At 39.7% G+C, this 17,132-nt stretch overlaps 1 protein-coding gene across 1 annotated transcript in view; it reads right to left on the reverse strand.

The window, feature by feature from the left end:
- Window positions 1-17,132, reverse strand: part of ADGRD1 (adhesion G protein-coupled receptor D1) — a 143,510-nt gene that overhangs the window by 47,451 nt on the left and 78,927 nt on the right. Inside the window, exons 16-18 of the mRNA XM_031047898.2 lie at window positions 15,875-15,998; window positions 3,537-3,640; window positions 640-751 (exon numbers count right to left, since the gene is read on the reverse strand). Of these exons, the coding sequence (XP_030903758.2) occupies window positions 640-751; window positions 3,537-3,640; window positions 15,875-15,998 (340 nt within the window). The remainder of the gene's footprint in view (window positions 1-639; window positions 752-3,536; window positions 3,641-15,874; window positions 15,999-17,132) is intronic.

Below are 17,132 nucleotides of genomic sequence, written 5' to 3' on the forward strand. Positions count from 1 at the left end.
CTTTCTCACTGACTATTCCACTGCTCAAATAAACATGAATGATGCTTAAAAAAAATAATCTATGTCTCTAGAGCAAAGACCATGATCTGCTCTTCAGAAAAACAGCATATTCTACCACACAAATAAAATTTCATGTGCAAAAAATCCAAAGGCTTTCTGTTTTGCTCTTCAAGAAAGCAGAATAAATTGCCACAGCTACATCAGGAAGCTCATTACCTTCCAACAAGAATAAGAGAACTTTTTAATGTGGAAAAAAAAGGCAAACTGTACCCTAGCAGAGAACAGACAATTAAAAAACCTACACGTACCCTCCCCACACCAAACCAAAACTGTAACAAAAATACAAATACACTACCTAAATACAAAATTCCTACCATTCTCTTCACTGTAGGGATTTTGATGGTGATATAATGGGTGTGTATCTCTTTCAGTTTGCAAATATCCAGACATAGCCAGATACCGTGATAACACTATCTGGCTGCACAGAAGCTATATCCAGTGTTGTAGGATATAATTTTTGGCTAAGACATGTTAAAAACAGGAGATGTTACTTGCAAGACGATTTCTTGCATGTGGCATGAGATATTCATTCCACGAAGATGCCTTGCAAAACCCACTATTATTCTTTTTAGGACTTACTGTTCCAGGGCTGAACTGAAAGCTGGTGAGAAGCAGGATTTGAGCCACCAAGACAGCAAAGGAGAGGTTAGCATGGATATGATAGCGCTGGTTGCGGATGGTGCTGACAGACCTGACAAAAGATAGAAAGACATGAATAAAACAATATTCAAGAAGCACAAATGTATTTATGAGTTATCAGCAAGCATTTTGATTGGCTTTGGTCATTCATTTTGGTGGAGGGTTATCGTGATGTCTTTTGAGCACACCTTCCACCAGGATGGAGTGGTACCTAACTGGTTTATTTGATTCTGTGATATTCTTCTGCCATTCTAAAGACAGCAGAAAGACTGATTTACATGTTAATTAGCTCTGCTGATGACATGTGATAGATACTAACAAAGGGCTTGATCCTGAATGGTGCTGTACCGTCAAGAAAGTCAGATATGCACCTCACAGAAAGAACACTGTCTTGCACCATCTAGTCCATACTGTGCCAAAATTTCTGGTTTTATTTTGTTGGTATTTGCCTGTATTAAAAATAACGAAATGTGAAAAGACATTGGTTACAATTATGACTTTACTATTATCAGCTTTAGAGCACAGGAACTATCACTACTGATGCAGATGGGCAGTGCCTATCTTGACAGAGACCTGACCTTGATTACAACATCATGTGAACATATCTCTCTTGGCTCTGCAAAAAGCAGCTGGAAAGCTGACAAGAACATGCTTTCCTGGGAGCCTTGTGACATCGTGTTTCTGTTCTCATCCAGAAATGGGAAGTGGAAAACAAACAAAAACATTTATCTGAACATTATGGGCCTTTTGCATAATTTTATTCTTCACTTAAAAAAAAAAAAAAACACAACAGTACTAGTAATAACAGTTTTTTTATTTCAATCCATACTGCCTGCCTGGCCCTACCACCAGCTTCCATCATTCCGGGAGACCTGGGCCATTTGGCTGTGTGAATAGCAGTACTTCCTCCACACAACAGTGCACGCTCCCATCTTTTTGCTGTATCACACTGGAGAGTGATGACTTTTGCAACCACTGGAGACACACTGTGCATGTCCCCTGCAGCTGGGTGACACAGGCTGGACAGTGCAGACAGTTGTGTCCTGTCAGTGCAGCTCTTCCAGCACAACTGTAGCCAGTTCTCCATTAGAAGGGAGTGAAGAGGAAAACAACAAGCCGTATTGATGTCCAGAAGATAATGCAAAGAGACAAGCTATGCTGCCTGGTGCCAGTGACTTTCTAACAAACTGGAACATTGTTACCCAGAAGGCAAGCAGGACTGCCCTCCTGGGAAGTGGCCCTCATTGCCAGTACACAGGGTAGCAAAGAACTTGCCAGATTCCTCTCCACTTACCTCAGGGTCATCTAACACTACATTGCAAAATTTCACTTCAGCTGTCTAATGAGGCCCTGCTCTCCAGTGAAAACCTAATCAAATTATTTTTAATTGGCAGTTTGAATGAGCCTATATGTAGGTAGGGTGCTTAACCCGGTGACAGTCAGGCTCTCTTTCCAAGTCTTCTGCTTGCCTCTAGTTTCTTGAGGAGTTTTCAGCCCTGCTGCAGCAATACCATCTCCATTTGCTTCCTTTGCCTTTCTAAACATTTTAACACCCAGTTTTGCACTCAGACAAAAATGGAGCAGATAATTCCACTTAGCCTAAATGTGCCAACAGCGCAATGCCAAATACGCAGAAGTGGAGCTTATTTAGAGCGGATTTTGCCATAGCTATGCACTTAATCCAAGTATGACCAACACAGGTCTTGAGACTTGGAAATAATACGGGTTTTGGAACAAACAAACACTGCAATCAGTTTACTGGGTTCCAGCAAGTCCTTTTTCCTAGAAACTGGCCTCTTAGCAGGATGTCCAAAAGACATGCTTAGGCACAGAAATCACAACTTGAACTCTCGAGCAGGAAGAACATGATTTAGTGTGCAAAAGGAGACAAGAATCCCATTCCTCGCTGTGCTCCCAGTCTGCTGCGCAACCTCAGACAAGTTACTTCACCCTTTGTCAGGTTTTCTATTTTTTATTTAGACAGAAACCTCTCTGAATGCTTTTTCAAAAATGTTTGTATCAAGCCTAGCTGGGCCTCAGACTCAGTTTTTACTACTGAAATACAGAGAGGCACAAAGAACCCTAAGTGCCCTGCGGCAGAAAACCTTCCCAGCGAGAGATGCCTTGAAAAGTCTGCAATGATACAAGCAGGAGGCTTCAGAGGATTTAAACATAAGCTGTGGAATGAATTTCACACTGGCTATGGTGTCCTTCATCCTACTAAAGTAGCACATCAGAAAACTTGCCTAACAGAGAACAGCAAGGTACTTGAAAAGAAATATGGGTTATATGATGTAATTGTGTACAACCTGTATGAAACTTAAGTGGGTCAGCTAATGCCTACCAAGCTTTCCTTTCTGGGCATACCTTTATAAACACACTGCCTTACACACAAAACAGCTGAGAAGCAGAACTACCAATTGCACACAGCAAGCAATCCAAAGATGTATGTAGGGGGCAAGAAGAAGTAGTGATCCAACAGTCCTTGTTCATATGATGTTTGCATTGAGCTCCAGACCAAGCCCTCCTAAAGCCTCCTTGCAAGATTCCTGAACTACGGCAAAACATTAAGAGTTTAGAAAACTTCCAAAGATCCCTCATAGGATGGAAAAGGCTTATTATATAAAGATCATCCATTTCAGGAAATGAAAGTAATTTAGAAATAACCAACCAACTGTAACAAAATACATGTGCGGAATCTAATTAAGAAAAGTGGTAGAATTAATAGCCATTGTTTTATCCTGAGTAACAGCAGGGATCCCAACCAGTGGCCTGAAATGCACTGCTGGCTCTCTGCATAACAGTTATTCAGCAGATATTAAGTTAAAATTACTCACGACAATATAGCAAATGTGACCAGCGTGATCGTCAAGCAGAAGATGGACAGAGCACAGCCAACGTAAGTGATGGAGGAGAGGGCCACCTGGTGTTCTCTCGTTAGCTGTACACAAAGGAAAAAAACCCCACAGAATAAAAGCTGTTAATTGATTTATTACACTACAGGACCACAGGTCAGTCCCCCTGCATATAGCATTTCCCTCTCCATCTGCCCATATATGCACTTATATTCACAATTATTCGCTGCGTTTCTAACACAGGAAATTAAGAGCCAACTCCAAACTCAGTCACACAGCCAGAGCATCTACATGCCACTGGCATTTTGGTTCTCTCTTATTTCATTAATCAGGATTTCCTCGGAATAAGTTAGTCCCTCTGCTGCTTGATATTGTCAAGTCTGAGATTAGAGCAGTTTATTGGCTGGACAAAACATATCAGCAATGAGATCTTTCACAACTCACAGGGCACTTTGCTAATGCTCTCATGCTGCAATAATTTATATCACTGTGCAAATACCAGAAGTGCTTCACAGCAGTGAGAACTGACAAACTAAGATAACCATAAATCACAGGCCATTTATAGCCCACTTGTTTTGTTTAAAGTGTCATGTTCTTGGTGCCTGTTGAAGGAGCTGGACTGACATCTACAGAATGGAAAACCGCAGAAAAGACCCAGCATGGGCAGTCAGAGTGTAATCTTCTTGTCTCAGCCTCTGCTTGTATCTACAAGCACCTTTTGTAGAAGTAATTAAGTGTTCATGGACGTTTAATCTGCATAGTGACTGCCGCTAGGATCTGTGTTACAACCTGGATAGATTCAGGGCAGGGTGGGGGGACAGGACACAGTGTGCTTTGACTATTCACCTTCAATTAATCAGAATGTCTGCTTTAATTTTCCATGCAAGTTCTCATAAAAGAATGACCAAAAAGCCACACCCAAACAAAGGGAGCCAGGCAGTATTAATGCATAATAAGGAGAACAGAGATAGGCAGGAAAAAGTTTCATCATCTCAGAAGAATTTTCAGACATTTTTCCTGAGTTGAATCTGGATGGAATTGACATTTTCATAAACTGAACATTAAAAAAAGTGTTCAAACAAAAAGTTCTAATGTTGTTGGGTTTATTTCAATGTTTTGCTATAAATTAAATTCCTAGCTGAAACTTCCTTCAAAATATATATTGATTATGAAAAATACTGGAAGGAAAAATGTATCTTCCAATTTTTTTACAGTAACGCTAATAAAAAGTAATCTTTTCTCATTGTTTGGATTTTCTAGTATATTACACACACACAATAAAAATCCCCCCCTAAACAATTTCATTAATCAAATCCAACCAGTTCTAGCAATAAACTTTCCATTAAAATTCATTTTAAAGGTCAGAAACAACACACAGTGTAGTATGAGGAAAAAAAAATCTTCTCAATTACAGACAAAACTGATGTGTTGTAAATATACATTTTCCTGGTAATTATCTGCCAATGGTACCAGCTCACATGCAGGAATCTTTACAGCAGAATAGACTGTGGCTCGCTCAGCAATCAGAACTACTAAGTGATGTACCAGCAGCACTGAGAGACAACTGTTGCTATGGTGTTACAGTTCTTAGGAAATATGATGCAGCTCTTTAGTATTTTTTCTCTTTCAGACAAACTCACATTTCCCTGATTTGGACAGCATCAATTACAGAAACAAAAGGGTTCTGTGTGCTGGACCAGCTTAAAAAGTCCATATAATTTCCACAAAGGAGTTCCTATCATCCCTCATTCCCTAGAGATACCTGAAACAGGAATAATTTGTGTGGTAAATTGTGCAGTTTCAAAGTTATTTCCTCATCAGAGATATTCAAGTCCAAAATGCACAGACCTTATTTCCTGATTGCTCTAATACACATCTCTTTCTCCTGTGACAGTTGGCTTGTAGCTCTACAAAAGGAGGAGGGAAGCAGATGAAGCTTTTCCAGCTTCAAGTCACTCTGAAATCAGTATTTCTCAGCAGTTCAAAGCTGTCTTTCACTCCTTTAGCCCTCAACATCTGCAGCCAGAAAATGCTCCCTACAGAGGTCAAAGCTCCTCAGTGCTCATTTAGATTTATATAGCAGTGTCTGCATTGGCAAAGATGGGCAAGATCTACAAAGGAAAGGTAGTGTTTTACTGCCATATACAAGTATAAAAAATACAGATCATCCATCTTGTGGAAATGGGCAAAAATCAAAGCCTTTTTTTTTCCCCATAACAATCCAATAAAAGATAACAATCACATAAACAACTTTTCTTCTGACTAATTTCTGTCATAACTAAGATACCTCTAAAAATGTCTTTCTCTGGGTTTTAGCTCAGTCTTCCTCCAGAAACCCCTGAAGGGCAAGACAACACATCCATCAGGTTCTCCCAAGTGGAACTTGTATTACTTAGAAATGGAAAAGAAAAAAAAAAACCCAACCCTCTAATGAACAACATGTAGAAGATTCATTCAAATCTAAAACAACCTACATGTGTCCCCACATCTATGAACTAAGGAAATGGCTCTTGCTGTGGTAAACACAATCAAAATCTGATGATGCTGAAGCAATTTTCATTAAGGAAAAGATAGAGCCCTGCAATAGCTGTCAGGCTGGAGGGCACAAGAGAGCTGTCCCTGTTCACCACAACTCCAGCCAGTGAAATCATCTCCTTTCTGCAGGTGACAGGAATTGTGGGGGGGAAGGATACAGCACGAATAGAAGGCCTGGAATGATTTCCAGGGGGTGGGGCCTCATTTTTAAATACAGGTATATGGTGCAAGACAGAAGAGAACCTGTATTTAAAATATCAGGTCTCAGTACTAAGTTCACACGATCCATTACAGCCCAGCTGGATGTTGTATGCCTATGTTCACACTGTAAGGGTTAACAGGCATGCAGGTTTTAGAAATACCTAGCTTGTCAAAGCATCGATATGAGCTGATTTCATCTTCCCTCAGCTTGTCTTTTTGAAAACTGGAATATGAGAGAGTAATGTGGTATGATCTTGTAGACATCACAAAAATGCTAATCAAGCTGAAATGCTATTACTAAAGAAAACAGCATTAAAAAGTACCAAATAAAACATTGAGCAATCTGTGAAGTAGTCCCATGAGCCAGATTCTCACACTTGTTCCAATCTATATTACTCTTCTAGAAGGTTTTGCTTCTTTGAGTTTAGATGGTCTCATATTCTGCAGTAAGCTGAAAAGCAGGGAAAAGAGCTCATGGAATCATGAGTGCTAGTAATCATGCATACTAAAACCAAGAGGTTTCTTAGTTTCAGCTTTAACAAAGTCAGATCAAAAATTAATACGCTGTATAAAACTGCCACCCTTCCAGTTCAGGCTGTAACACCCTTTACACCTTACTAGTGTCGCTAATAGCATGGGCAAAGATCTGATGGTTTCAGAAGTTACACCCATCTGCAGTATTATCACCTATTGTCTCACCCTTGTTCTTCCACATCAGAGAAGTTAGCACATGGCTTAACATTTTTACCTTGGAAAGTTGCAGGCAACCAGATGGCCTGAAAAAATGATTCTGGAAAGATACCATTTCAGACTGCAAATATATATTTTTCCTTTATGACTCTGTTAATAACAAGAAAATAGCGACATCCAACTTCTCTGTTTAAAAATAACTGCACAAGAGCAACACAGGCCTTTCTACTCAGTGTCCCCTTCTTTTGTGTGAAATTTGTACTCCTGCCCCTTTTCCTCATCAGTCATCTCTCAGGCAACTGACCGCATGTTTTCTGCTTTGCTAAGGGGGCACTTCTGGCTCCCTCCAGAGGAAAGGACATTTTGGAGAACTACTAATCTAAGGTTTTCCTCTTTGCATACTGCAAAATATCCCCTCTATGTCTGTTTTTGTAGAGGCAACACGTCAGACAAAGGGCTGAGTTCAAATACGTAAGCCAAGGTTTGCCATAGCTGATCCTGAAAGGGTTTGTCTGTATACCAAATTACAACTTCACAATTTTAGCTATCAAAAGCAGTAATTTCATTGTCTAAATTACTTTTGAAAACTCCTTTGTGAAAAGCAATTAATCTTTTTCCAGAAAAAGACAAGCTTTTGAACCAAAACCTGTTTTACAGTCCTAAAAATTGAGCCCTGCAATCTTAGGACTATATGGTACCTATCATTTGTATTCTAGTGTTACTTACCAGTAGAACACAATGTATTTTTTGCATGTGCTTATACAGTGTATACACTTTAAGAAACCAGAGTTATTTGTTTACTGCTAGAAATGCAGGACATGACAATTGTATTTTGCCCTAAGTCCAAATATAAGAGAAAGTTCTATTTTAATGTCCCTTTCAGTCAGCTTTCGATCTCAGAAAACATTCCTACCTTGAAGTTACTTTTAATGACATATGGATTTTATGTGGTTTGTCAGGCTGAGATCTGCCATGAGATGACCACCCACTGACCTCGGCTGAAATCCACTCTCAAACCCTTCCACAAAGCCTTGAAACAATATATTAGGAGACATTTTTTGGAGGGAGGGAGGAGAGAAGAGGTAGGGGGTGAAAAATTAAGGCTCAGCCAACCCTACTGAAGCTGCACCTTTAAGATGCAGTCTGAATCCAATTAAGAAAAGGATGAATAATTAACTTTGGCAGCCACAGTGCTTCAGAGACATTAAAAAGCTGGCCTTGGTTGATGAAGCTAATGGTTTTAATTGCCTCCAGAAAGGCTGCTGAAATTCAATTTCAGTCCAGTGAGGCTTTTATTTATATATTAAACAATAACAACAATACAAATCTCTGTTTTCCTTCAGCTTGCCAAGCACTTTTTTAGGTACATAACAATGTGTTTCTTCAAATTAACATCTGTGTTTAGTTCAGGAGGCTCAGTCTACACACTGAGACCACCGCAAGGATTTTGGCAGGGCCATACCTAACAGCAACGCACAATCACTACTCTCGTGGGGGGGAAAAAAGTCTAACTTGATTCAGTCTTCTTTTCTCAAGCCACAATGTATCAGATACCACAAGTTTAGAGAAAAAAAGGCCTCTCCAAGTCATGCTTTGCAGAGCAGATACCTTTATCAGCCATTTCCAGAGAAATGCTTTTGAATTCCCATTCTCTATTAACTCCACAACTCCTAGTGATCAGCAATAAAGGTGCTACAGAGGGGGCTTTTCAGGATTAAAGGCTTGTTCTCCTACAGCCAGCCCAGCCTGGTGGCTGATCATTTAATTCTGCCAAGGTATTAATTAGTATTTTTAAAAGCTCATGTCATCCTTAAAAATAGTTTTGGGCAAGATGTCATCAAACAGTAGGTAATCTATTAATTTCAGATCTCACACAGCAAGTTTTTAGTTCAAATAAAGCCTGAAGGAAGCATGGCAGGGAAGGAGGACTCAAGTTGTGAAATGGTACCAAATTATAATAAAGTTTGGGGATCAGAAAAGCAGATATTTGCAAGTTCTTCCTCATATCTCTGTAACACAAAGTAGTGTTTTTTTCTGCCTTCATTTCAGGCCTAATACTTGTGTTTCTCAAGAGATGCTGAACACTATAGTTAAAGCAGATTATCCTCTGGGAACCTGAAGGAGCTACTTTTGCCCATACATCTAAGACTTGTAAATCTGTTTTCTACTTCCTTGTTCCAGCAAAAGCAAGCTCATCCTATTCTCCAATTAACAGCCATAATGAAGTCCATCAGTTAGGGCTGCAAGGAGAATAAAGCCCAGTCTGGGTCCAGCACACGCTTGAAGGCAAAGAAACGGTGGTCTCTTGCCAGACTCCAAGTCTGAGATTTTTCAGAGCAGTTGAGGATAATTAAATACCCATCTCCCAGTAAAATTCAATGAAAATTAGTATGTCTAAATTCCTTATCCCAGGCTTGGGATTTGATTCAGAAACATCCATTTCAATTGAGGACTGTGGCTAACTGTGGCTTGCACCACAGCCAGGAGCCGTCAGCTACCCAGCCCTGCATTTCCCCAACACCACGTTTTGGGGAGAGAGGGCATAAAAAGACCAATACAGGAGACAAACAGAACTCAAGAGTAGAGAATGACTAAATCTAAAGATACACAACAGAGAACAGTGATGGATAAAGGCGCAGTATCATAACATTTTTATACTGTGTGAGGAAATAGTTTAGTCAGCAAGAAGACCTACCTGCCAAATAGCTCAGAGCTTTCATTTCCACCATAGAAAGGAAGTTTATGTTATTTCGTTAAGTATTCTGATTAAAATAGAATCCTATTTCATGCTTCTCAAACAAAAGAGTTCTATCAACCATTATTTGTGCTTTTCCAAAATAAAGAGTAATTTTTTGTTCTCCTCTTCTGGGTGAAATTGAGTAAGTAACCAATCAATTCTCTAAAGAATTTGAGGAGTTTAGTGTCCTGCAGCATTAGTTCAAGTTTTTCCATGTAATTCTACGGGATTAAGAACAGAATCAGAGAGTTTCCTATTCCTTTCCATGAAAATCAACAGAGCTGTACTGGCATAGAAATGGAATAGCAGAAGAATGAACAATGACTCTTAGTTAAAAATCAAGATTAGTGCTCAGTTTTCAGGAAAGATGAGCATAGAAAGGACAAAAGAAATATAATGTGCAGTCAAACTGTGACCACACCAGCGAGATGTGTCCCTCCACGGGGACAAAATCCACTGCAATGAAATGGAGGGGCAAGTGGAGAGAGTGAGAAAGATCAAAGAAAGTTTACAAAGCAATGCTAGAACAAGCACATGAGCTGATTTATCTTTGTTCATCTGACGTGTAAGAGCTGTCTAAACTGTCTGTAGAGATCTCTTCAGTTAAATAAACTGTCAGTGGTAATAAACAAGGACCAAAAAAACTGCAATGCCTATCCAATTTTTAAGTATGCAACACAAAAGAAAAATTACTGGATTAAGGCATTTTTCTTTTTATGTTCCCAGCAATGAACAGCATGCTGTGAAAAGTAATTATATTAAAATTACAAACCAGCAGAAATCAGAGAATGCCACATTATTTCCATTTCTTTGTCGTATTGGAGTATATAATCTGAACCTCAGCTGGCTGAGAGAGTTAAGAAAAAAGGTTATCCTTTCAGACTGCTTTTTAAATGCCCCCTGAGTGCAATGTTTGATTAATAACTGCACCATGAGATTGAGGAAAACAATGTTCCAAACTTGTAAATTACACACCAATTCCCCTTATTTATAAAACAGTTGACAATATTAGGACATTTTCAGAACAGCCTTTATGGACACGCATAGATGCATTCTGCTTTCAGTCAGCCATCCATTGTCAAAACTTGCTGGCAAACTCAGCTAGAACAGTGAGAAATAAATAAACGCACACATATTGCCCTAAAGAAGAAATTTAGGATGTCTTTGATTTTGCAAATAGAAGCTCAGTCAAATCCCCAAGCCTTTTCAAAATTCTGGGCTCCCTAAAGATGCTGTGGGTTGTCTCTAGAGCTCTAGCTGCAAGATCAGACAGCTGGAAATACTTTCCCCTTTATAAATGCTTCTCTGCTTTTAAGCCCATTGGTGAGCATCTTGAACTGTATTGATTGATCCTCCCTTTTGAATTATGGAACAAGACTACAAATGGGATGAAAACCAAAGTCATTTCTAGCTTTACAAATGCAGAAAATGTGTTTAAAAACCTGAACAGTTTCTGTCACAAATTGTATGACACTATTACTTCACCAGAAATGTCCATCCACATGTTAACTTTATAGTAGTCATTTTTATACCCTCACAGTTGAAAAAGGCAGAAAGAGGAAAAAACAGGGGGGGGAAATAACCAATTTAAGAGAATGGTCTAGGAGCCATGAATACTACAGTTGTTTCCTGCACTGGTCACTTGGGAGGGAGACCCAAACCTCAAGCTCTATTTTCCTGTGGGAGGCAATGATTTCCCCTTTAAAAGGGATTCTTGAACTCTGGATCCCCAGGTGTCCACCACCCTTTTGATGAAATGACATTTATGTGGCAGATGGTACAAATAGCCTGGCATGCTTTGTAGTTATTGGATCACTATAAAAATAAAAACTGCCAGATGGCTGGCATGTTTCTTGGCAGGAGCATAGGGTCCCACTGATTGATGAGAGGAAGCAAAGCTGCCCAAAATAAAATAATAGCATCTGAATTTGCTTTGGAATGCTTTTAAAATGTGGCTTACTCTGTGTTGGATTTGATTCCTGCTGTTTAGGAAGCACCTTGAGACATTCTCCCATCTATCCACACCAGAGGAGCATTACTCATGTCTCCTCCCGATTTCACCTGTCCCTCACACCCCAGAGGAATGGGACTTCTCCAGCAGCCAGTCCCCTTCCAGAGGGAAGTTCTGCTGGATGCAGGAGATAGCGCTGCAGGTTGTGATCTCCCCAGCCTCTGTGCTAGCAGAGTATGTGTTCTTGAGGGAATACCTCATCTCCCATTCTCTGCTGCTCCTACCCAGGTTCAAACCTGCAGCACAGAGGAGCACTGTCATACTACAGTACTACAAGAAAACCACTGCAGGGAGCATATCACCCTGGGTCACCTCTACATGGACTTTCTCCAGAAGCAGCAAACATAAACCAGTGTAAACACGTCAAACTAAATGGACTGTTTATTTTTCCTACAACAGCTATATTAATGCACCATTGTCTCCCTAACGATAACATTGCAGGGCAGCTGGCAGGAAAGGTTTGTTCTGACTGCACCAGATGAAGCAAAAGCTGGAATACTTCTGTGGATTAAGGTAAGAGAAGGGCAGACATGAATGCCAAGAATGCAGCTTTAGCTGTGATTTGCTATGAGGGACTTTTTTACTCTACCTCAGTTTCCCCCATCAGAAAGAGAAGCTTGATCAGAGCAATGAGTTTGCCAGAGGAGGGATACATGGATTAGTTAATATCTGCACAACTGCTCTGAACATCCCACTGACACATCTTGTGGGGGAGATGCAATTGTGAAATTCTCTATCTTAGTAACATGATCAGAGCTGTGAAAAGACTTTGAACAGAGCTTCCAAATTCTCATTTGGTATTTCTGACCTTAATTGCATCCACATAACTTTATGAAGGCAATCAAGGGCTGAACATGTCCCTTTCATGAATATTCTGCTCATCCTCAGTCACATTTTACCTTCAATTAACTTATAGACTCATTTAAACCAGTTGATAATCACTAATATCCAAAAACTCCAAATAAATGCTATCATTTCTGAAGTTAAAGCCAACTTGATAAATAAATCCTAGCAAGCAAGCATGGATTTGAGCCAGCCATGATATAGACGTAACCCCAGAGTGATAAAAGCACAAATAATTCTGGTATTCCACGTGGGCCAATTGATCAGCAGGCTAACAGGTCAGTGCCAAGCTGACATCTGAGCACCACATGGCTCTGAGTTTTTCCAAGATGGTTACTTCATTCCTGAAATAAACTTGTTACAACTGCTAATCCCCTGCATCACTGAAAGCAGTTAAACTGCATACATGCATCTCAAGCTAATCAGCAGTTTTGTTCATACCGTTCTTTCACAATCACTGCAACTTCAGTGCATTCAAGCTCTTGCTGAAACTAATATAAAATCTAGAGCAGTATTCAACTACACTTGTAATCCAAGCTCGATTTCAGCTTACTCACAGAATTCATAGTTCTTTTTCTTCCCACACTGGTGTATAGCACACAGATATCAGAGTAGAGGTTCATTTTGTCACATTTAAATTAAAATTCCAGAATTTAAAATTTCTCTTTATGACCTCTCTCTTTCAATTTCTTTCTCTGAAAATATTGGAATAAAATTGCTTCTTCATCTCAGCAGATTTCAGCCTCCGGAGATTACTTCCAGCTGGTATACAGCAGAATACTGACTGAATCAATCTAAGCTGTTTTGAATAAAGATCAAGGAAAGAAGGAAAAGCAAGACCTTGCAGCTTGTTCCTAAGAACTTTCTTGCATTTCTATGCTCCCTGAAAATTAGACCCACCTGACAGCCTGTTCCATAAAGGTCTAACTATTTGTCAGCATTCCTCATCTCATGATACTTCAAGTATTCAAGAGAAAGCACCATCAGATGTAAGATATCATACAATTTTGTTCCTATGAACCCCTCACTGAAACAAAATGAAATCCATGTGAGACACTAATTCCTCCCCAAGCCAGGCACGTAAGTTATTGACAGTTCTGTACCTTATAATAAAATCGCAATGATAAAGAAACTTGAGAATATATAAAGGCATTTATGCCCACAGGAAAGGCACAAACTGCGCGTATGTGCTGGATTCAGGGGAAGGTATGAAAATGAGCTGAAGAAGTATTTGCAGGAAGGGTAGCCCTGGGGGAGGTTCACAATGGTCAAAGCTGACAAGGTCTGGATCATGCTATTGTTCTGCAAGTGGGAAAAAACTAGACTTAAGCATGTGAAGGAACAAAGAGAAGGAGTTAAGAAAGGAGATTCTTGCTCAAATTTAGCACAACTCAGAAGAAAAAGTTACCATTCTTGACAAACAGTTATCATATAATGCTTGCCACAAGTATTTACGTGACAGGTTACTTCTGAGGAAGGTCACTTATTGTCTAATGTTTGTTGCTTAGAGACACCTTCACTTTGTCTGAGCTCAGAGTATGCTGCACTCTCCAGGTGTGAACAGCCAGCTCCTTAAAAAACTGCAATGCCTCGTTAATGGAAAGCTTATGGGTTTTTTCATTGTTTTAGGGTTGTGGGTTTTTTTAAGCAAAAAGAAAATTACTCTTATGAAAAGGAGCTGAGACAGAACATTTGTTGCACTAAACTGGTCTCAAGAGTTCATGGATTGCCCTCAGCAATGTTCTCCCAAGTCAGAAGCTGCTGTACACGTACTGGCCTCTACTACATCTCATTAGAATCATCAATATCCCCCTCTTTTTTTTTTCTTTTTCTGTGGATCAGCTTGCCTTTCTGCACGGGGTGGTAGAACTGTTCATACCTGACTGTACTGTCCTGCTGACCAGTGCATTAGGTTAAAGGCTGTTATGGTGCCCTTGGAGAGGATGTCTGTCTGCTTGTGCTACCCTGAGAGCTGCATTTATCAGTACAACGGAAGAAAGGGAAATTTTACTTTCCACAGGAGAATGAATGTACAAAGAGCCCCAAGTAGAATTCCCATGAAAAATTAAGTCACTTTTTTATACCAAAGTACAGCTTTTGATGAAAACCTTTCCAGTTTTCAAACAATCAATTTCCAATCATTTATTTACATTTTCCATGAAAAGCAGACCCCTTTTAGTAAGAAATAGAATCTAGACAAAAAAATAAACGTTCTGTCAAAAATAGTGTTCATGTGGAAAAATTTCATCCAATTCTATTTATACAGCCACAGACATATAACAGCCATATAAACAGAACTCTTCAAATGTGGGCGTCTGCATACTCCCACCCTCTCTTTTCCTTCTCTCATATGATCTGTGAACACCATTTATGAAAAGAAAAAAAAAAAGAATAAAATATACAGAAGTTCAAGACTGAATATAAAATCACTGCAACAATTTCTTAGAGCACTGACAATCTAGTATTCCAATGGGTGATTTATATGGGCCCTCTGAACCTTGGCTCATGACTTTCAGAACATGGTGAATAAACATGCATATGTGTTTAAAATCACCAGCATTTTAACATTTACTTAGCAGGGTTCCAAGGACACGTACGAGAAGTTTCCAATTGTCTAGGTGATTCAATAAGCTTTACTGCTTAGACATATGAAGCAAATACTTAGCAAATGTTTCAAGAACTTCTAACTGAGCATAGACTGCTTGTAGAGCTCAAAAGCTTGTCTTTGCCCACAGCTCAACTTCCTATTTTATACTGCTTCAAAAAAAAAGTAGTACCAGAAGATAATCCTAAACAGTCAAATTTAAGGGTATATCTTGGATCAAGATTTGGGATGAGATTTTCAGAACAAATCTGACAGGTGGACTAAACAACAGCCAAACCATAGGAACTGTAATTGAAGCACATTGGAGGAATTACATCCTTCACTGGCCTGTTAGCAGCAATATTACCTGGGACTCAACATGGAACCATTCTCATCACCAAAAAAAATATAAATTCCCTGTATTGTCACCCGTACAGTGTCCTCTAGTGCTATTCCTGCCCTTAAGAAATCATGCCAGAAGTGTGAGTAAAGAGAATTCCCACCTACAACAGACATGTTTCATTTCATGCTTCATTGCAGTTCCCCAAAGTTTTAAAAAATACAGTCAAGAACTATTAAAACATCATCCCACATGTGGAATCAACCTGAATCAGGCAAAAACGAGTCCAGTTCCAATGACTTACTGATGTGTAATGACACAACTGATGTATTTATGCTTAATTTTTAACAGACATATTTACTCTTTCGTTTAATCTCACCTTCAGAGGCACCACTTGCATCAGAATGGCAAAGTTAGTGAGGTGGTTACAAAGACACACTGAGTAGTTGAGGTCCCCACTTTCACGTACACAACCTTCATTTGACCAAACACCAGTTCCATTGCTGCAAAGCACACAAAAATAGAACATAATCTCTATCAAAATGCAGCTTGTGCAGGTTAATTTGACATGCATTATACTGTACAGGAGATACAAAGGTATAAAAACAATCTCCAGCTGCAGCATCCACAAATACTGCTAGTGGCTTCTCAATTCCATCATGAAAAGAGTTAAGGAAAATCCTGACTGGAACATGGCTTGGATCAGACCCCTCATGAATGTCACTAGAGATTTCTTCCCAGTCTTATGGCCAGTGAATAATAACTACATTTTTCCTTTACATTGTGCAACCCATTTATGGCATTTCACCTAGACCCAAATTCCTCTATTATGAAAGCTACAGTATCAGGCAAGTCAATAGTCTTGCAGAAATCATAAAAGTCAGTGAATCGTATCTGCTGCCCCTCCCTTATCCACTCTGCCACTCATCCTGTCAAAGTAATTCAGGATGAGCAAGTTTTCTGGTGACTCATCAGTGTCAGTTGTTTTTTGTCACTTCATCCTCAGGAGCAACAAAAGCAGCTCCAGCTCCTCTGAAGATATGGCTGGACTGTGTGGCCAGGTCTCAAGGCTGTATAGGAAAGCGATCCTCATGAGTATGCTTCTCCTTGGAACCAGGGAAACACAGAACCCCCTGTGCTATCACAGCCCTGCAGTGGTGTGGAAACATAGAAGCCACAGGAACATAACTGGGGCTCCGCTCCATGGGCTCAGGCACTGTAGGTCACCCACCCAAACTGCCTGTTTCTTACCCATTTATTACTTCTGATACTATGCGGGGTCCTGATGTTAGACTGAGTGATCTGTACTTTTCTTGGTACTTATTTTAAAGACAGCTATTACCTCATCTTTCTTTTGTCCTCTGGGACCTCCTTGAGCTTTCAAAGAGAGTCTGTCATAGGTCAGAAACCAACTGCTTATTATTTAACTGCCATGCACTAGGGAATAAGGCCATCTTGACACAAATAAAACTCATTTGGAAGGACAGATTTAATATTTCAGTTTCTATGTGAAGGCAAAGCCTCAAGGGCTCAAGCCTCAATGGAAAACAGTACAGGAACAATGCCCCAACCATATTAATTCACTTCAGTAAAATCTGTTTCTAATTTATTGTAATTTGTGAGTAACCATAACAACA

The sequence above is a fragment of the Melopsittacus undulatus genome, chromosome 12 (genome assembly GCF_012275295.1).
Source record: "Melopsittacus undulatus isolate bMelUnd1 chromosome 12, bMelUnd1.mat.Z, whole genome shotgun sequence".
In the NCBI taxonomy this organism is placed as follows: domain Eukaryota; kingdom Metazoa; phylum Chordata; class Aves; order Psittaciformes; family Psittaculidae; genus Melopsittacus; species Melopsittacus undulatus.